Raw genomic sequence first — 23135 nt, forward strand, 5'->3', positions numbered from 1 at the left:
TCATGCTTTCAGGCAGTTCAGAATCACCTGCATGTCTTTGGACTGTGGGAGGAAGGTGGATGACCTGGAGAGAACCCACACAGACACGCAGAGAACATGCAACCTGTACACAGAAAGAGCCATGACCACACCGCCCACAGATATATGGTGTATTATTTTTTATAAATATATGGTATTTTCTCTTTACCTTGTGAGGCAGAATCCACCTTGGCTTCAAGTTATCTGTTTGTTTCTGCACCAAAAGTGATGCAGCCAATCGGCATCCAAGTAGGGACTACTGGCAGCTATGGGTGTGGCTTCAGGTGTGACTACAGTAAGAAGCGTGCATGGAAGTAACTAGTCTCAAACAAACAATGGCGGCTCCTGATGAGGTTAGAGTAGATGCTGTTACAGCATTAATTATATCAGGACTTGAGAGTATTTCTTCATTGAAAGAAGAGCGAAGAACAGCACAGAAGGCTTTGATGGAAAAGATGTTTTCTCTCTTCTCCCAACTGAAAAGCTTGATTTACCAACTGGCTCTGCTGGTAGTAACCTCACACGCCAGATGGTTCCTTTCACAGAACCAAAGAATTCTTACGTGATCTCTCAGACCCAGCTTCCTTGCAAGGTAACTCTCCTACAATGTCATATTGTTGATCTGATTGGTTAAAGTTAGCCCATGTCAGACGTGATAGACAAATGATTCACAAATGAGTCACCTGCCAAGTGTTTTTTGAAAGTACCTGCCCTTTTCCAAACAGTTTCTAAGGTGGACTTCCCAGATGGTTCTGTGTAACAAACGTGTCAGGTTAGTTTTCTGCTGTTGTGGATAAAAGTGATTCAACTATTCATGCTCACTGAGGAAATGGGATGAGGTACCATCATTGTCTCTTTTTCTTTTTAGAACGGGACTGATGAAGCAAGAAGACTAATTAGAATCAACCAGTGTGACTAATTTGAACTCTGTTTTCTTCTGTGAGCTGCTCAGGTGCTTTTTATTGAGACCGTGATACTAGAAAATGCAAAAGAGTTCAGTGTGTAGTAGAGATAATTTACCAGGCGACCTCTTAAATTTGCATTGTTATATAACAGAACCTTGGACACTCAGACAAGTGTCGGCACACACGCTCGCGCACACACACTATTTCCAGCAGGTTGTATAAATAACTATGTTTAGATAGAGATAAATTACCCTGCATCCTTGAGTTGTACGTGTGTATGTGTATGTGTATGTGTATGTGTGTGTGTGTGTGTGTGTGTGTGTGTGTGTGCTCATTCCTGCACTTTTATCCTTGCGAGAACCAATTTGTTCGAAACCTTCAGAGAGAGGGCATATTTTTTAGATGAAGACGTTTTGCCTCATCTTCACTTTGAGAACTCGCTCAGGTCTCAGCTCTGGTATCAGCTGTGATGGCTGATAATCCAGCACACGATGAGAATGGATTTACTCTTTGCAAACACTGGCAAAGGATATATGACTCCCTATTTTCTGATTGTTTGATTGTTGAGTCTAATTTGATGAAAGGGCAGATTCATTATTTTTATCTGTTTATTTTATTGTTGTGATCAAATTTTAATTTCCGTTTATTTATTAGAGACAGAGGGAGAGAGGGATGGAAAAAGAAGGAAAGAAGAAAAGACAAAGAAAGAAGAAAAAACAAAACAGAGAGAAAAAAAAAGGGACCCAGACCACATGATACAGCTGAAGTTCAAGCTACGAGACTTTTAGGTTCACTGAAGGAAACTGCCACATCTCTATTGTTTCTTCTTTTGCCCCATGTACTGGACTGTCGATAGAGCTAGGTACATAATATCTAGATATCTTGAAAGCCACACATGAAGTGGGTAGCAACCACCTTTTTTGCTACCGTAATACAAGCTAACAGCTGACCAGTGTCAGGTAGATTGTTAACTTATAGACTAAGATGTTGTTCAGGTTTGCTCTTACACTGATGGATAACTGAGTGTGTGCAAAATAAAGAGGCTGTCTTGCCAGTTCAGGCAGCACTGATGATGAGCATGAGTAATTATTCCTCTGACAAATATGTATAATTAAGCTGGTTTTCCTAAACTTTCAATGACAGAGCCAACAGGTTATGGGCCCAGAAGAGAACCGATGGCAGCAGTTATATTTCAACAGAGATGCAGGGCTCCGATCAGGACTCTGATTCCGGGGACAATGAGGACAGCAGGCAGGGAGAGAAGATGGGTGAAGCAGAGAGAAGTGAAAGGGAAATCGGGCATCAGAGAGGGGGATCAGGGGTTTATTTTCAACCAAACAAGAGCTGGTGATTGTTGAACAGTGAAGCGATGAACAAAGACTTTTTGGCAAGTTTTATTTTGTTTCTGTTTTACACTCATCTAAGTTGTTAAAAGAGAAACTTGAACTTAGACGGTGTACAGTTTATTATGGACAACTTGTCTAAGAATATTGCCTTTCTAGACATTGTTTGGGTGTTTATTTTGTCTTTTAGACTGTAAAAGTTAAGAGCTTGTGAAAGTTGGAAGGTTGCTGGCTTGTATACATCTCCCAGCTGAGACTACGGAGAGGATTGGACTTCTTCTGTGGGAGGGGAAGGGACGGCTGAGTGGGAGTTTCAATTTGAAAAACCCTGAAAAGAACAAAGATGGAGTTGCCCTTGTTGTTTTCAAAGCAGGAGACAAGAGAACATCTGTGTTCAAATGCTGTGTCACTGATTTGACTGACTTCATCTTCCTCATGTAAACACAAACCAGAATATTTTCCACCAGCCAAATTTTCAGTTGCCTTTATCAGATGCCTCAATTATTGATTCACTTTGATCAAGGAAAAGTGAAAGAAGCAAACAAGAGAATAGAAAGCTGTCCCTGTCTTGTTTTATACAATATGGACTAGAATTGCTCTGGATGATGACAACTTAACACACACTGGGACTGTCCTGATTAACTCAATAGCTCTAAAGGGTCCATGCAATTTGTATGGGATTGATATTAGTGATGCTGAACACACTGTGTTCACCCAGTATGTCAGACTGAAAATGGATTGACAGAACTTCCCCACACTGGTGGAAGAACTGGACAGCTGCCCTGTGGACATTATTCCCTAATATAAATCGTCTGTTAAGGGCCATCATAACACTCCCTTTGACGTCCTGCAGAGTTGAGAGACTTTTCTCCACATCCAGTTGCGCCTGAGATCATCCATGTTGACTGGATGCTGAAACAGCTTGATGCATTTGTCTTTTGAAAGACAAACTAATTGACACTTTGGATTATGATGGCATAATAAAACTTGTCAACTCAAAGCCCAGAAACTCCGCCTTGTGTGGCAGCTGCAGGTGAGACACTGGGTGCTTTTCATCACGCTGAATTCTGCCTCCTTGTCTCCTCTCTCCTCCCTGGACCTGGAAGTCGCTTCCCCTCCGCCATGATGAAAGATCTTTCAACTGCTTAAATGCACCTAGAGGAGACGAGGAGACATTTTTGGAGACTGCCATCCTACATCATGAGGACACACACAGGGAAACTCTGACTGAGGTTTCTGCAGCACTTTAATGATTCTAATGTGAATATTTATGTCCTTAGGTGTCACAAAGAGCATTATTGGTATTATTAGACTGCAAATCACTGCATGTTCTGAATAATGAGACAAACAGGTAAAAACAGGAGTAAAAGGAGGTATCTGGTACAAGTGATGATTATTACTGTAGGATCACTGTTACACACTTTTTAATGGAATAATCAGGAAAAATACCCCTTTTAAAAACTTTTAAAACCAAAACCAACTAGCTGTGGTAGCTGTTTTGGTTCAGGGTGCCTCTCTCTCTGTACAAGTCACTGACCCTGGATCCAGCAAAACAGCCCCAGACCACCACACTTCCTCCTCCATGTTTGACAGTTGATGTCACACACTGAGGAACCATCCTTTCACCTACTCGACGGCGTACAAAAATCCTGTGTGATGAACTGAAGATTTCATATTTTGATTCATCAGTCCATAACACCTTCCAGTCTTCAGTAGTCCATTGGCAGTGTTTCATGGCCCAGGCAAGCCTCTTTTTCTTATTCTGACATCTTCTTGCTGCAACTCAACCTGTCAAACCTGCAACTCGAAGTCTTCTCTTCATAGTTTAAACTGAGACTTGTTTACTACGACCACTATTAAGCTGTGCTTGAAGCTGTTGTCCTGTGAGCTGCCTATCACACAGGCTGTTGACTCTCAGAAACTTGTCTTGTGATTCTGTTGTGGCTTTGGGTCTGCCAGACCTCTTCCTGTCAGAGTTTCCTCCAGTTTCTGAGTGCCTTTTGATGGTGAAGGAAACTGTACTCACTGACACCTTGACTTTCTTCACTTTTTCTCTGTAGGAAAGACCTACATTTTTAAGTGTTATGATGGTCTGTCTCTCTTCCATTGTTAATTGCCTTTTTCTCACCATTTTTATAGCAACACACTACTTTCTGCAGTACAATACTGTTCAAATAATGCTAATGATAAGGTATGGTACCACAATGTGTTCAAATAGTACTTTTATGCAGACAGAGGGGGATATAAGGAATCAAGAAAAGTTGGGACACCTGTAGGAATTGGTAGCACCAACTTTCTTAATTAACCTCCATTGCTGCAGAACAGTGAAAAAAGCCTTTTTCTATTATTCTGAAATCTACATTATTTTTCAGTTTTGGGTATCCTTACCTTTTTTTTAACCTCTGGCAGTTCACCATTTACCTTCGTACCATTTCAAGCTATTCATTTGACTCCAACTGCTTGAATTTCAATTAAAAAAAATGAAAAATCGGGGTGTTCAAACACTTTTGACCAGTAGTGTACATACACTATTAACTTAAAAACAAACCAAAAACTTTCAAAAACTTTAACATGCCATTGCTGTAAATGTGAGCCAACAAGTAACAAGGAAGTCTGAAAAAAATATGGCACTGGTCATGTTGACTGTGAAACTACTGTTAACAACACTTCTGTGGATTTTTACTGAAGTTTCAGGAAATAAATGATCATCTTGAAGGTCCTGTGTGATTTACAGGGATGTATTGACAGAATATGGTAGATGTGGAATATAATATTTCTAATTATGTTTTTAGTTGTGCTGTGTTTTAATTACTTTTTTTGAGGGGGGTTTAATTTTTTTTTCTTCAGTTATGCTGGAAAATATATTTTTAAAAGATCAAACTCTAAGCTTTTAAACCTTGTTACGTGCCAGGCTCCTCGTGATTACATTTTTTTTTAATTAAATGTAGTTGTGAGCAGCCTTTTTTAAAAGTGTCTCAGAGTTCTCTTAATGTTAATCTAAATACACATTTTTAAACCATAATTCTTATTTAGCTTTGATTCAGAGGGACTACAGGACTACAGTTATGGTTGAGACACATATGATAGAAATATTAATGAATTTGTTGAAAAATAGAAAGTTTACCAGTATTTTAGCAGTATTCCTGCCTTTTTATAAACCAGGAAGTGAGACAGAGGTCCATAGGGTATAGCTAAGCCTTTTTATGCCTTAAAAAAATCTGACAGAGTTGGGGGCACCCCTGTAGCTCAGTTGGTAGGGCGTGCTCACCATGTGTTGAGGCTGTCAGATTTTAATAGCACATTTTAATAGCACATTTTTACACCTATGTTATCTAACATAGGTCTAACATAACCTATGTTATCTAACATAAGTGTAAAAATGGTATCTGTTGAGCTGAATCTCAGGACATGGGACTGAAAACTACACTTCCCAGAGTGCACCAGCAGCAGCAAAGAGGTGCTTGACACCTGATCAGTAATCACTGATTTAGAGCACCTGGGAAGGACTGGGGGAAGCTCAGTCATCCACACAAACAATCTGCAGAGGAGAAAGAAGCAAGAAAAGAACAAAGGAGACTCAAGTCTGTTCATGGATTCAGTCCAAAGACGCCAATGGTCTGTGAAATGTTTATTTGCTTTCTTGGTGTTTTGAGATGTGTCCTGATATGGTCAAGTTTATGTTAACTGCTGTGTGATTAGTTAATGAAAGCACTGCAGCATTTACTTCTTTGATTTCGTGTCCAATGAGTTTGAATCAAGATATTTCATTTTGAGTTTAAGTAAAGTAAAAATATAGAATATATATATTGTTAAATGTTAAAACTGTTGATTATTCTTTGAACAATTTAAAAGTCTTAAAATGTGGACACTTCAGAAAAAAATGATTATTCTTTAATCACTTAAGACTTTTAAAGCAAATAATTTAAAATGGTTAATATGTCAACTTTTTGGTTCTGTGTTTATGTTAACTTTGGTTTTCTGTCTTTAAAGGTTCACAACCTATTGAAATAAGACGACCAACCAACTAAAAAGAAAATAAAAGTTTGAGTTGGAAGCTTAAATTGAGTTGCATCCTTTGGAGGGAAAGAGGTGGACTTGACAGTATCAATAACTATGAGATAGTTATTGATTGTTCTACATTTTGAAGGTTTGAGCTTGAAGTTTGAAGACAACATTTTCTGGCAGAGCAAGTTTTTTTTTTAGGACATAATTTGTCCCAGTTCTTCCATGTGTCTACTGTAGTCGAGAGCAGACGAACCAAACTCTGACTTCCAGATGCTACATTTACCATCAACACTGACTGGACATCCACATGAACAGAGCAAGACTTTACTTTTGAATAAATGACTCCCACCAATGATCTTGTAAAATCTTCCTGGACATGCAGCAGTCTATTGTTCATTTATTTCTTTATTTATTTTTCCAGTTACCAAGGTGATGTATCTTTACCTGCACCAATTATTCTAATGAGTATAGTAAACTCTGTAATATCCTGTGCATCATGAGCCTCAGGTATCGGTCTAATCACCTTCCTTTATTTCACTCCACTGTTTCCCTTGGTTGCCCAGAAGTCATGGAGGTATGTAGTCATTACTGTTAAACGAGTGGAGTTGATTAGAACTGCTGCAGCTGCTAATGTGCTGCTGTTTGGCGGCTGGCTGGTTGGCTAGCTACAGTCGCTAATTCTTTGATGTAGCCAATTGTGTGAGGCAGCTGACATATTTAATAGAAGGAGAACTGCTTAATTATAGATTAATAGATTGAATAGATTACTATTGTTAAGGGATAATGGGTATTTAAGGGGAGCATTACTGTACTGCCAGGAATGATGCTACAGTCATTTCAGTGTAAAGGTTAACTTCACTCTGACTGTGCTCACTTATATGAGCAGTCAGTACATGTTGTTATTATTATTATTGTTATTACAGAGTCAACGCCCCCTATAGTCAGCAAATCTAAGCTATGAGTGGTTATATCCACTATAGAGGAAACAAATTTGACATTTATGTTGTTTGTCTGTGTTTTAAATGGATCCACCTGCCGCAGGAAATATTCTTCAGCACACAGTGTGAGTTAAATCAATGCAGAGTTGTTAGCAGTGATACATAACAGTGCTAACAAGCATAACTGGTCCACCTACAGACAGCCGAGCATCTCCTACAGAAAGTACAAGAAAAATGTCACATCTGTGACAGCTTACAGCGTCTGACAGGCGATCTGTGTGAAGTTCAGAGCAAACGCCACAGTGATGAGCACGCAGCAGAGGTGGAGGAGAGCGAGAGGATGCTGAGGACAGGAATAGAACAAACTCTTTTCTGCATTAACACACTACCCTGCACAATTGTAAGTACTGTAAACATGTTTTTAAAGTATTTTCTGTGACTTTTCAACCATTGTATTGTTTCACTTGTGTCTTGGTTCCTGAGTCAGTTTACAAAATTGGCTTGTATGTAAATGGTAAAAGTTCAAAGGTTTCTCATAATTGTACAGATATTCACATTTTGTATTTTCAAACTATTTCAGAATACTTTTCCTCTTTCAAAATTTGTCACTACCATAGTTGTCATATTGATTTTATGTATGACCGGTTGTCCACTTTCCACTTTATGTGCGTTTGTCCCAAATCCTGGTCCCCACAAAAATGTTTAATTCAGTGATAAGAAGGTCAGTAATGCTGTGTGAAGTTTTCAGAGTGAACCCCACACTGTACTTTTACCAACAGAGTGTGCTCAGGTGTGCTGAGCAGAAGTAACTCAGTAACAGCCCCTAGTGGTGGGGACTGCTATTGCAGAAAGACACACTTCACACTTGGGTCACTCAGATGCTGACGCTAAGCTAAACATTAAGCTAGGCTTATGTTAACAACATTGATTAGCTGCTAACACAGAGCTAATTTTAAGGTAACTGAACCAATTATTAATTCATTCATTTTCTGTAACCGCTTATTCCGTAAGGGTCGTGGGCTGCTGGAGTCTATCCCAGCTGACATTGGGCGAGAGGCGGGGTTCACCCTGGACAAGTCGCCAGTTCATCACAGGACTGACACATAGACAGACAACCACTCACACTCACATTCACACCTACGGGCAATTTAGAGTCACCAGTTAACCTAGCATGCATGTCTTTGGACTGTGGGAGGAAGTCGGAGAACCTGGAGAGAACGCACACAGACATGGGGAGAACATGCAAACTCCACACAGAAAGGCCCTGCCCCAGCCGGGGAGCTGGGGGATCGAACTCAGGAACTTCTTGCTGTGAGGTGGCAGTGCTAACCACTGCACCACCATGCCGCCCCACTGAACCAATTAATTATTTTTAATAAATTAACTGTAAAGACAGCTTACTGTCAGCACTGAATAATGGTTAAATGTATTGTAAATGCAGTAACAATATCCATAATATTCATACTTTTTAAGAGCCTAAACTTTTCAGTAGATGACCAGTAATACATCATCTAACCTACTTTACCTGTCTATATGTTTATATTGGAGATGCTAACACTAAGCTAAATATTTAGCCATGCTTATGCTAACTACATTGACTGGCTGCTAACACAGAGCTAATTTTAATGTAACTGAACGAATCAATCAACTGTAAAGACAGCTTACTATCAGACTGAATAATGGTTAAACATAGGTTTATTGTAAATACAGTAACAATATCCATAATACTCATATTCAGTCCAGTTTCCACTTTGACCAGTCGGCCTTTTGACACTGATGTCCTCATATTAATATTAGAATTGACACTTTTACTGTCCATCAAATCAGCCGACCAATCAACACGCAGACTGACAGAACAGCGGTTTGTGTCCTCAGAGGATCCAGCTGTGGCTCCTGTCCTCCACCTATTAAAGTGGGTGGAACATCCTGGAGGATGTACACAGGAAGTGTCCTCTTGTCTTCATCCGTCCTCCATCAGCTCCTTCATTTCCATTTTCTCTCTGATCCAAAGTCAGATCAGATCAATAATCAAAGGTTGAGCAACAGACTGATCAGACTGATGGATCAGCCATCAGTGGAACTGGTTCAGTGGAGCTGCTTCTGTTCCTGATGTCAGCTGTTTCATCTGTGATCTGAATTCTCTCTGCAGAGGAGACAGAGGACAGTGAGACAGAAACAACCAGACACAAGCAACTAACCAATCAGAGACAAGTAACCAATCAGAGGCAAGCAATCAATCAGAGACAACCAACCAATCAGGGACAAGTACCAAATCAGAGAAAAGCGTGTATAATATAAGAGTTGCGACAATCTTGCCGATCTTGCCGCCACTTCAGTCACATGGTTCATGTAGCTCTCCAGTTCCAGACAGCTCCTCACTGTCAGCCTGTTTTAAATATTAACTGATAATAAGCGTTGATTAGGTCACTACATTGACTACACTTTAGCATTTATTAGTGTTTCTGATAAACGCTAACAAAGAATCTAATCATGTCAGTGGTCAGTAATTAAGCTAATGTGTTGATTACATTTATATTTATTACACATATTCATATGTGCAGAATAATAGTGTTTTTTCTTTGTAGAGATGAAGGAACAGCAATCACTTATTCTGTTTAACTTTGGAGAGAGATGTCCCATAATATTAAATGCATTCATTGTATGTTTGCATTAATATTTTTCATTAATATTTTCAATACTTTTGTGATCTTATGTTAATAAATTCACATACACATACACAAGAGAATATTAATGAATGTAAGCAACTGCTCAGTTTTAGCTAAGAAGTTTGGTCAATATTGCAAAATACACAAAGCAACCAGCTACATTAAACAAAACATTTTATTAATATCCAGGAAGAGAATTCATTTTTCTTTGAATCAACAGTCTTCAAATAAACTCATCTGACCTCCTACAGGGACAGAAAGATCCAATCCAATCCAATCCAACTTTATTTGTAAAGCACTTTAAAACAACCACAGTGGACCAAAGTGCTTTACAGAAATAAAATACAAGAATAGATTAAAAGACCTAAAACAGCTTTACAATTTAAAACAATGAAAATAGAACCGTACAGACGGCAGAAAAACCGTCTAATAGTTTGATGGTGTGTCTAAACTCCCTTGGTTTACTGTGCATTCATAGAAGCACATTCATTTACTCAGGTACTGTACTTGAATACAAATTTAGTAGAAGTAGAAGTTTAATTACTTTTAAAATTACAATTTTTCATACCCTTCCTGTCCCGTGAAAACCATGTAGGCTCTTTCCCAGATGTGTTGAATGTTTGTGACGAACTCAACAATGAAGAGTTCCTTTATGTGTTGACAAAACTCCTATTTCAGCTAAATAAAATCTTAAATTAGCTGATAAATACATCATCATCGAAAACTGAAAACGGGGCCAATTTCCTGACCATTAACAGATACATGGTTCTCACAGGACAGAAACACTACAGACATATGATGATTTTATAGACCATGATGCATTGCTGTAGATTAAACTAGCTAATCATATATAAAGTACTTAAAATGAACACTACCTTGAACATGTACAGCAGTAAAATGCAACATACAAATGAATCCACAAACATCATGATAAAACAATGACAGGGAACATTTTACTGCTCAGAAGATTTTTATTTTTCATATTTAAGTACATTTTGCTGATAATTTAACATATTCTTACTCTGGTACATTTTTGAATGCAGAACTTGTCCTGGTAGTGGAATATTTTCACAGTGTGGTATTAGTACTTTTACTAAAGTAGACGGTCAGAATACAGAGGAGAGCGGGTCTTGAGTCGAGTCAAACCTGTCACTGCTGCAGAGCTCTGGGAGTGTTAAACAAAGGTTAGACACTTAAGATTAATACATTTAAGGATATAGATTAAATACACACCACATATTTGTATGAGGTTGAGATAAAGTGAGCGTTTAGGTCCGTACGTATTTTGCATGATTTGTTATTTCAGCTTCATACTCAAGTACAGTGTATCTAAAATTAAATGCTACTGACCATGGACTTCAAGTGCAACCTCTCAGCTTAAATTTGTGTGTATTTTCAGATGTATCAAGTGAACCATGTAGTATTTAAAGTCATTTGACAGACTGAAAATTTCAGAGCACCAGAAGTTATTGTAGTTAGTTAAGATATTCCTATAAATCTGATTAAAATGGTCACAGTTATTACCTGGTTACATATTTTTTTAGTTTGGTGATCAAATAATAAATACCCCTATACTAAAGCTGAGTGTGTGGACTTGACACTCTTAATCATTGGTTTATTTTCTATCCAATATGCTGAAGGACAGAATAAAAATAACCAAAGGTTTTGTCATAGTCCAAATACATACTGACTGACCAAACATACACCTGCAGGCGGGATCAACACCTAAACTTCTCCTTTTTACAATTACAAGGATCCAGACTTTGCAGACATGGGGTATGTTCCTTATATCCAGGATCAGATGGCTGTACTATGAAGGAAGCTCAACACAGCCAGGATTTCTTTGCATGAGCTCCTCAAAAAAACCTAAAACCCCAGTCAGAGATGATGGGTATCACAACAGTGGTTATCAACTTACTTTGTTAACACAGACTTTCTTCTTCAGACAGCGCTCACATAAAAAGGGGCATTTGCTGTGTCATTTGACTCTTCTTCTGCAAAAAGTGAAGCGATCGTGAGCCAAACACCTCAGTCAACATGATCAAGTTGTTATAATTAGGAGCTATAGATAATATACAAAATATATTATGGCAAAAAACAACACTGTTGCTGCAAATAAGGCAGGAGAAGAAGAATGCTGTCAGAAAATTACTGATCGACTAAATGAAGTCTTAATGCTGCGGTTTATTTCTAACATGAAAACTGCACATTAAACAATAAAACTTCATAAAGCAGATTTATACTATTATATATACATCTAAAGTAGAAGTCATGACAGAGCTGTTTGAATTGAATTAGATTGTACAGGTACACCTAATAAAGTGGTGTGTATAATCTCCATACAGTTAGGTCTCAGTCTTCTGGTCTTGTAATGAACTGGCCTGTAGAGCACATCAGGTGTAGGATGTGGTGATGCAGCATTGGAGATGCAATGAGATGGGAGGAGCTAGCTTATAAATTATTTTGGAGGATACAGAAAGCTGTTTCTGACAGTTACACACCTTGTTGCTTTTTGGATCCTTTGTAAATAGTTGGCTTGCTCGCTCATCACAGTCACAGTGATTTTACACATCAGCTCTTCAACAGAAACACACATGGTGTAATTAGCTATCTGCAGTTTTATTTTACTTTTACTATATGACCCACATTCATGCTTGTGTTCGTATCACTGTCACTGACACTGTCTCTAACAAATGATGTGTGTAATAAATGACTGAGTTAACCATGAACAACAGTGCTAACTTAGATACAAACTGACCATGTTATTTACTTTAGCAACATAAATTCCAATCAAGTATAACGTTACTAATACAGTCACAGCTTAGTGTTGATCACGTTAACAATTAAGCTAATAATCAAAGATAAACTGTATTCCAACAAATGCCAACACCTGAAATTAATTTGAGGTTAAATGTAGGTCAACTGGTATCTGTTATGATAAGTTAGCTTGTGAAGTTACAAAGCTCACAATAGCTCATGTTAACTGTGATTAGACTATAACTTGCTATTATATTGTGACAAACATAAACTAAAACGGCTACATAAAATATGACTGCTAGCTAGATCCATGAGAGGTCAGCTAATGCATTAAAATGTCAAAAAAGCTGTAATTTCATCCACTTACCAGTGAGAGTGGTTGAGAAACCCTGAAATTAAATGAGCTTCAGTCTGGAACTATTCAGTGTTTGGAGCTATCGGCCGCTCCATGAACCATGTGACTTCTGCACTTCCAGTTTCTACAGAAAGCCTATGGGAGCATTGCAACTCTCATATTACACGGTGCAGTCAGAGACAAGGACCCAGTCAGAGACAAGCAACCAATCAGAGACAAGCAACCAATCAGAGACAAACACAAAGACCTGTATCTTTCACACAGGGGAGAGAACGACAGGAAGTAAAGCAGATTTTTTTGGGTGTTGGAGATGATCAGAGTGTTGATGGAGCTGTGATGTTTTGTTTGAACTGCTATGTGTTGCTTTTCTTTGTCACTTTGACATTTCTGGATGTAGAGTTGAACACTGAAGAGAAGATCTGACATGAAAACACGTTTGTTTAGTCCACTGGACAAATAAAGTTGATCTTTTGATCTACAGCACTGACCTTTGACCTGGAGCTTCACTTGTTTCTCCATCAGTGTCTTTCTCTCCCTGTTGTAGACAGTGCAGGTGTAGGTGCCTCTGTCTGTGTCTGTGGGGTATTTTAGGGTCAGACTGAGGTCTCCAGTTTTCAGGTTTCTCTTCATCGCTGTTCGGCCTGTATAATAACTGAACTGTTCTTCAGGCTGGTCAGAGTAGTTCTTATACACGTGGACCCTCCTGTTGTCTGTGTTCCTCCACTTCACTGAGACGTCCTCAGGCAGGTGAACTGTGGTTTTGCAGAGCAGCTTGACAGACTTCACCCCTGAATCCACCTCCACCTGGTAGACTGAGAGGACAACAAACCATAAAAATCAGATGGACAGCCAGCAGCAGCCACTCTGATGGAGAAGATCTCACTGTCCCATCCCTCTCCTATAATCCCAGACCTCGCTGCCCTGTCCTTCTCCTATAATCCCAGACCTCGCTGCCCTGTCCTTCTCCTATAATCCCAGACCTCGCTGCCCTGTCATTCTCCTATAATCCCAGATCTCACTGTCCCATCCTTCTCTCATAATCTCAGACCTCACTGTCCTGTCCTTCTCTCATAATCCCAGACCTCACTATCCTGTCCTTCTCCTATAACCCCAGACCTCATTGTCCTGTCCTTCTCTCATAATCCCAGACCTCACTGTCCTGTCCTTCTCCTATAATCCCAGACCTCACTATCCTGTCCTTCTCCTATAATCCCAGACCTCACTGTCCTGTCCTTCTCTCATAATCCCAGACCTCACTGTCCTGTCCTTCTCCTATAATCCCAGACCTCACTGTCCTGTCCTTCTCCTATAATCCCAGACCTCACTGTCCTGTCCTTCTCTCATAATCCCAGACCTCACTGTCCTGTCCTTCTCCTATAATCCCAGACCTCACTGTCCTGTCCTTCTCCTATAATCCCAGACCTCACTGTCCTGTCCTTCTCCTATAATCCCAGACCTCACTGTCCTGTCCTTCTCCTATAATCCCAGACCTCACTGTATCATCCTTCTCCTATAATCCCAGACCTCATTTTCCTGTCCTTCATTTATAATCCCAGACCTCATTGTTCAGTCCTTCTCTTTTAATCCCAAACCTCAATGTCCTGATTAGAGATGATAACCTTTGGCATGATGGGTAGTGTAGTTGTAGTGATTTACCTGACATGAAATAGTGCCGAAAATGTACCAAAAGACCCCCAGAAACAACAAGACCAACAATGAGGAGAACCAGGAGAACTGTGGCCCAGGATGGAAATCGTTCTGTGGGAACAGAAAGATAAAGAACATGACCTCTGACCTGTATCTATAGTAGGTTTTAGTGTTTGTTTCTCACCTTTGACCTGCAGCTGTACGTCTGTCACTCTCAGTTGACCTCTTAATGCTCTGACAGTGCAGGTGTAGGTGCCGCTGTCAGAGAGGCGGAGTTTTGTCAGATTAAGGCTGAGGTCTCCACTTTCCAGAGCGTCAGTCATCATGGATGTTCGGCCACTGTAAAGCTGGTTTTGGTCTTCAAGTTCATCACCTTCCCGCTGACGCTGGTGGACAGTTGAAGGACTGAGATCGTATCGTCTCCACACCACTGTGGGGTCGTCCATCTCAAATGTTTGAGACTCACAGGGCAGCAGGACAAACTCCTCCCCCTCATAGAGCTCCACAGCTGAGGCATGCAGGGAAACTTAAAGATCACATGGACAGAGGGGCTCAGTCACAGCAGCTTTATTACATGACTTTGAATCAGGAAATCATTTTTTCTTTTATTTACAACATTTTATTATTTATTTGCAATATTTTATTATTTAATTGGAACAGTGTTATGTAGATTTTCTTGTATTATTTAGAACATATTAATTTAGATGTTTTGGGTTTTTTTTATAATATTTTGTTATTTAATTGGAACATATTTTTATTATGATCGTTTTTTTTTATTATTTAGAACATTTCAATTGTAGACATTTTGCTATTTATTTAGAACAATTGGTTATTTAATTGGAACATATTGTAATTTAGGACATTTTACTTTAAACATTCTTTTATTTATTTGCATAACTTACCTATTTTTTGGAATACATTTTTATTTAGAATATTTTTTTATTATTTAGAACATTTTAATTTAAGACATTTTGTTATTTAAACATTTATTTTTATTTATGTCCAACATTTCATATTTATTTTAAATATTTTATTATTTTATTTTTATTTATTTAGAAATTTACAAGCACCCAGGTAATTTAATAACAATATTATAAATAAATAAATAAATAAATAAATAAATAAATGCACATTTTTGGAGAAACTGACCATAAATCCATAAGTCGGAGCCTTCATGTCACAGTGGACGTTGTTGCTGAATTTAATTCCAAAAAGTAACAACTATGATGTTCAGTTCATAAAAAAACAAATGTCATGAAAATCTGTTCAGAATTAAGTGAGTTACAGTTGATTTTGTAGTAAAGTCTGCATCTCTCATTTGTTTACGAGCAGAACTTGAAGGCTCTAATATGGCGACTGCACAGACACACAGAGATCATGGTGAAGAGAACAAAACAAAGATTTATTGACCCAACTTTAGAGGATCATAACATATCCGGTATGGAATTAATCTGCTAAAATGAGTCCAAACTTTTCTATGGATGTCAGTTTTTGAGCCACAACAAAGACCAAAATGTGTCCTGTAACAGATTGTTTTTAGCCTAGCAGTTGTTGAGGACTTGTGGCCCAGACCGGCTGGTTAAGAAGTGTAAGGAGTTACTATAAAGCAGAGCAGGAGATAAAACAGGTTTTTTAAGGTTTTTCAAGAACTGTGGATCAACTATGAGACATCCTTGAGCATACAATCATAAATGTGCACAAACAATATTGTAGATTAGCTGCAGGCAGCCTCTGATTGACTAGAACTTGTTTGGGTTGTTCAGGTTGAGACATGATGAATGATTGGTTAGAGTTAGGGTAAGAATATCAGGGTAAGCCAATCCGAGACAAGACTTTGGTATCTGTAGCTCTATGTGAAATAGCTGTAGTTCAGTGCCTAATAAAATTTTTGTTCCAGTGCAAAGGTCACATTTTAGAGTGTCCTTTTATTGTGATCAGTCCAAACACACCTGTGAAATAATTCTGCTGTTTGATAGGCCACACCTGTCAGGTGGGTGGATCATCTTGGTAAAGGAGAAGTGCTCACTAACACTGATTTTAACACATTTGAGAGAAATAAACCTTCTGTGTCCACAGAAGAAGTCTGAGATCTTTTACTGTAAATCATGAAAAATGGGAGCAAAACATTTTAATGTGGAAATGTTACATATAACAGCTGTAGGACTTAAGATCATAAATGTGTGTAATGAAGAGCAGAACAGAGGACAGTGTGACTAGACAGTCTTCTACATTCTTCATGATTTTCTGAAACTTATGTTCTACATGTTTGTATCTGAAGAAAACATTGTACTGGAGCTTCAACAGACTTGTGGAGTTAAGATGACAGAAATCCAGATTAAAGACATGATGAAGCACTGAGGTGATGGTCAGATCAGAGGGAGGAAGGTCACCTTACCGTGCATGAGGATCACAAACACCGCCAATATCTTCATCTTCCTGTAAAAACTACACCAGCCACAAAGTCCATAATAAAAACACTTGACAAACACTCTGAGGACATCAGTTCATAGCCTCCTGATCAGACCGACACTCTGACAAAACTGGAGTTTCACTTTCAGCTGGTTCCAGTGAAGCAGCTATTGGAATGCAGAGGAACAGGGTGAGCAGCTTTCGCACCAACAAGTTTTGTAACAGATCAGTGTGGCTGCTGAGCTGACTGCTAACATGCTGCTGGTAGACAAACTAAATCTGTCACCAACACAGCTGTTTTGCCACCATTTGTGTGTTTTGGTCCCTCATGGCTGCTGTACTGGAGAGAAACAATGGACACAAGGACAAGGGAGCAGCTCTCATGCGGAACAGTCTGCCAACACTTACCTGAGACTGTGACACGTATCATTTTTAAAAGACAATCACGTGTGTGACCATACTCTGTCACTTCCTCCAATGGCCTGAGGTGTGCTTTGTTTCATGTTTTATGTTCTGTTGTCCCCATGTCCTTGCTTTAAGCACATTATGTGTTCTTCACTTCATGGGAACACTTTATGTGTTTTCTAATATGCGTTGATGCTATATGTGTCATATCCTTATTCCTGTTTTAATGTATTTGATGTTTCTTTGTGGTTGTCATTACACCTGCCCAGGGACTAAATGGGCACATTTACAGAAATGTTCATTAATGTTCACTGTAACTTTAACTTTATAAATGAAGTAAATACATATCAGGAGTGATTATGCAGAATTTTGCCGGTCTGTTGTCCATCTCTGACAAATGTCCAGAAATCTGCTGGGAAATCATCAAATTAGCCTCATAATCATCGTGTTTAGCAGTTTAATTCAGTATGGTATGGTGTCAAAGTGTGGGAATTCATCAGGGCACAGGATGCTGGACCTGCTTCAAGTGAAACACTTGAGGACATGTAAAGTTCCAAGAGCCAAACTGTCACCTGACACAGTGTGTGTCTGTGTTTCAGACCTGTTGGTCCAGTTTTTATCACCATGAGTCAGACCTTTTGTTCTAAAACTTGAGTCATAAAAAAAATTAATTCCACCTTTTCACCAGAAAATCATCCATCTCTCACTGAAGGTTTTTACACACTGGGGGCATCCAATCACAGCACAGCTTCAATATTTGGTTTAATAGTTTTGTTTTGGAGACTTTTTGTTTTCTGAGAACAGACAGAACAGACTGCAGCAAATTTATTCTCCTGAAACAAGTTGATTTCAAATGAGTTATACCAAAAACACAACTTAATTTTTCTTTGTAATTTCCACCTGCTGCCATAGATTCACTGCAAAAACATCCGAATGTTTTAGAAAAGCTGCTGTGAAATCAAACACTGTAGTCCCAGAAACAACCAGTAAAGTCCCGAGGGGACAGAAAATAATTTTACGTTTTAAATCACCATCAGACTTATTTGTCACATTTCTGCATATTTTTTCCCTCCTCAGGTGTGTTTACTCACCTGTCTGCCTGTCTGTGTGTGTGTGTGTGTGTGTGTGTGTGTCTGTGTGTTTCTGTTGGACAGCAGCAAGTGTGTGTCCACTAACGTCCTCGAGTTTCACTGATATTTGATGTCTTCCTGCATCTGCAGGTCCATCAATCAGAACTTTATGGTTCAGTCATGTGTTCACAATTGATGAATTTAACTCCAAAACCGGGTCACCAGAGAAAAACAAACACAATAAAACAAAACATTACATTGTTTGTTAACTAGCTAAAGAGTTAACAATTAACAAGCTTATTAGCAAAAATAAACAAAACATTTAATAGTTTGCTTGCTAGCTAGCTAAAAGCAAACACAGCATTACATTGTTTGGCAACTAGCTAAAAAGTAAACAAAACATTACTTTGTTTGCTAGCTTGCTAGCTTAAAATGGTTTTCTTCAGGTGTTGTTTAGGTGATCTGAACACTGAAGAGGTTCAAACGCCTCAACATTCTCGACAAGACAAGAGGAATTTTGTGTGACTGACGTAAGATTTTTGAAAATATTAACACATAAGGGTCAGATTTTGCACGTGGTTTTAGGTGTGACCACAGTAAGAAGCGTCTCGAGCAATCAATGGTTTCATTTGAGATAAGCTGCACCTCGCCTGAAAGGCAGACGAGACCAGAAGACAGCAGCAGGAAGTGGAGACAAAAATCTGAAGTCAAGTCAAACAGTTTCTAGCAGACTTCAAAGAATATACTGGAAGAGACATTAATATTGTGTTAGCTCACCTGTAGACTGCCTGTAGTCTGCAGACCACATATCTGAGAAATAAAGTGCATTGTTGATCACTGATTGAAGTTGAAACAGAAGAGATCCCTCTACTTTGTAACTGTTCGTTTGATAAGTCTTCATTCAACTTCATTGCACAACAGAATACTAATATAACTGGCATTAAATATTACAATTACTCAGAAAATTGGTGTTGTGGTGTTTGTTGTCAAAATTAAGAGCTGATCAGAGGCTGTCAGCTCATCGATCAGGTGACAGCCAGGCGTTTCTAGTCAGTGGAGAGCAACTGTCGTGCCTGCCTCTAAAAACTGCATCTGTCTCGATCTCGTGAAGTTACCAATGCCCACATGTGCACGATGTCAGAGTAACTCGGGATCAAGTCGGACACAACTCTAACCAGCATGGATTGTGCGGCGATCGCTGGTGATCGATTGTGTGCAGGCCAAGCTCACCTTGAACACACCTGAAGGCGGCTCCTGAAGGCTTTTCTCCATGGAAAAAAAGTTTTCACTCTTCTCTGGACCAGCTTCTACATGAGTTTGAACTGAGTGGTTGAAGTTAGCCTGTGTTAGACGTGATAGGCAGATGGTTCACCCAATCACCTGCCAAGTGCTTTTTTTTAAGTGCCTGACCTTTTCCAAACAGTTTCTAAGGACGACTTCCTAGATGATTCTGCATAACAAACCACTTCCCACTTCCCCACAAATACCTTACAAATGATAATTCTATATACATAAAAAAGACTTCTGTCTCAAATATTGCTGTGGATTACAACAGTTTATATGAGGATCTTAGTGAACATCTAAAATTTACACACTTAAAGACATTATCTATTTCTTTGTTTTTTGGTTGTGCAGCAGAAGTTTGCCCCAATTTGGTGCAAGCTGTTTTTCCCTCAAATCTTGTACTTGCGAAAAAAAACCAACAACCTATTTTGTTTTGTTTTTACATTCGCTGTTTTAAACTTTATACGGCCATTGAACACATCATGGCATGGCACAATATAACTCACCATAGCAGGTTACCTTCACCCTTATCTATCCAGAAGAAACTAGGAAAAAGAAAGACCCAAAGAACTGGATGATCAAGGATGAGCACAGTACATGTGGATCAAGTACACACTAGACAGTAATAGATAATAGCAGTTAAAGGAATCACATGAGACCCTTCAGTGCTTCAGCTGCTGTGAGCCGCGTATTCAAATTCACCTCATTAGCCCCATTTGTCCATGTAAATAATGTTGGGAAAAGTCAGGACCCATTGTATAACAGTTGGAGTGTGTGGGGGTTTCACACACCGCAGCTGTGTGAGACCTGACAACACTACACACTCCTAATATTTAGGGAACCAGAGCGAAGAGATTAAATCAAAACAGGTACTGTCTTTAATATTAGTCAGTTTGGAGGCAACATCCTGCCGGAATTGCCAGGCAGCTATTCCCACGTCATGTGAGGGAATGTGCAGTGAGTATTTAAAAATGTATTCTGGTACAGTTACTAATTACCTGTTAAGAAATATAATCCAAGTATCACAATTAAAATATTGTAACTTGTTGACTTTCTGTTACTTTTGGATTACCTCAGAAACAAACAAAACAAAATAGTGGACTCAAGAACGCAAAAGAAAGCAAACAAATCCAGAGAAGTGGAACACAAAAATGCATAAAATAAATGCTAAATCCAAATTGAATTGTAAATCCATAGCACAGGGGATTGACACCAAAGAGTGATGATGAACTGACACAGAAACAGAGAAACGCAAGGACTAAACAGACAAGGAACTATTCAGACACAGGTGGAAAGAATGGTAATCAAAAAGGACAAAGAAAGGAAGTACAGTCAAGACACATGAGGGAGGACCAGGACTACAAAATAAAACAGGAAATAACTAACAAAAGAAACCCAAACAATGACACAAAACCAAATGTGGTGAACTGATGAGGCTAATATGTTTTATGTTTGCTGTAGGTTTATTAATTGTTTGTCCAGCTGTTCTCTCATATATTAAGTGCAAATGCATGTTTAGCTTAATAGCGAAACTTCTGAATTCTGTGTAGTTAACACTGGTTGTTGGTCTGTCTAGCAAATGTTAGGAGTTAGTCTGTATAGCTCATGCTAGCAATTGCTCTGTGTAGCTTCAGTTAGCAGTTGGTTTGAATAGCAATGAAATGGCCATTCAAGGATGGTGTTGTGACTCATGTTGTATAAGTGTTGTAATGTGTCTGCACTGTGAATGGTAGTGGTGTATTTTATTATACAGCTCTGGAAAAAATGAAGAGAGCACTGTCCCAAATGTTTGTTAAATCAACATCTCTACATGTGTGACAGTGTTTGTTGGATTCCAACACAAGCCTCCTCATTCTACTTAATGAGACACTGATTAGATGATCACATGAACCAAATCTTATTTTATGAGGAAGATTATAAAAACCACTGCTGTGATTAAAGACTGAGATTATCCCACCAATATTGATTCATAAACTCTTCCTATGTTAAAATATTAGTGTTGTGTTGTTTAAAAATGAATATGAACATGTTTTCTTTGTATTATTCGAGGTCTGAAAACACTGCATCTTTTTTGTTGTTTTGACCAGTTGTTATTTCCGGCCAATAAAGGCACTAAATGGCAGTATTTTAATTTCAAATTTGAGAAAACTGTTATCAGCAGTTTGTAGAGTAAAACAAAAATGTTAATTTTACTCAAACACATACCTATAAATACAGGGCCGTGCAGAGACCTTTGGAGGGGCAGGTGCTCAAAGTTAAAAGGGGGCCACGAATTTGCTCCATGGTGCTGGTTCATAATCTGCCCTTTATTATTTGTAGTGCTAATAATAAAGTAAAAAAAGAATTAAATGATATAGAAATCATGTATTTAAATGTATTTGTGCTTTTATTCAGTTTGACTATCCACTTTGCGCAAGACAGCAAGGTTATAAAAGTTATATATTTTATATTTATGCATATTATATTGAATTTGTGTGTATATATACAAATGTTAGAAACAAGTACTGATATGTTTAAATGAGAGGTTGAGAAAATCACAATTCAAATTCTTCTAATTATTATTGTTATTGTTGTTGTATTTATACTGTAATAGTCCAAAATTATGTGAATATGCATGTACATTGCATCGTTTTAGTGAAATAACAGCCTATGCCTCATTGCCTCTAGAAACAGGAAAAACACTGCAACTCACTTGACAGTAAAATGATACAGATCTCTAATGCACTTTGCCCGTGACAAAAGAAACATATAGAAACAAAAAGAAGCCTGACATACTTTTTCCTCTCAGCACGCTGTGTGTGGTTAACTAGCAGCTATAACTTATGAGAGGTGTGTGCAGAGTGAGACACACAGGACGCTCACGGATCGTATCATGGTTTTGAGTAACGGATCAGATCATTTTTCGGATCAGCAAAAAAGAAAAAAGTGGTGGGATTAGAGTTAAATTATTTTAAAAACGCACTTGTCTCTAATCTTTGTCTGTCTGTAATTATCACCATATATAATGTAATAATTATGATAATAGTAATGATAATGGTAATAATATTAAAAACTTCAAACTTATTCAGTGCTGTACTATGTATATACTACACATATATTAGATCATACGGACTGTACAGTATAATACACAGCTACGCTCTGTAGTCTGGCTCAATGTTCCGCCTACAGCAGCACATCTGATTGGTTAGAAGTCATGATCAATCAATCAATCAGCAGACACATTGTGTCACAGACGGGGTGAGACAGAGCTGCACCGGTGAGCAGAGAGGAGCTGTGTAGAAGTTAAGACAGCTGATATCACCAAAGTTTCAATGAACATCACAGTTTTATGAT

General features: G+C 38.5%; 1 protein-coding gene across 1 annotated transcript; it reads right to left on the reverse strand.

The window, feature by feature from the left end:
- LOC146318422 (uncharacterized) lies at window positions 1-17171 on the reverse strand. The gene is made up of 7 exons (XM_084732543.1): window positions 17030-17171; window positions 14819-15160; window positions 14644-14745; window positions 13365-13799; window positions 9267-9352; window positions 7467-7552; window positions 1-64 (listed from the first exon to the last, which is right to left on the reverse strand). The coding sequence occupies exons 1-7, from the start codon at window positions 17064-17066 to the stop codon at window positions 1-3; spliced, it is 1152 nt and encodes a 383-aa protein (XP_084588669.1). The 5' UTR covers window positions 17067-17171.
- Window positions 17172-23135: the final 5964 nt, after the last annotated feature.

The sequence above is a fragment of the Lutjanus erythropterus genome, chromosome 12 (assembly GCF_056507025.1).
Source record: "Lutjanus erythropterus isolate fLutEry1 chromosome 12, fLutEry1.hap2, whole genome shotgun sequence".
Lineage (NCBI taxonomy): Eukaryota > Metazoa > Chordata > Actinopteri > Lutjaniformes > Lutjanidae > Lutjanus > Lutjanus erythropterus.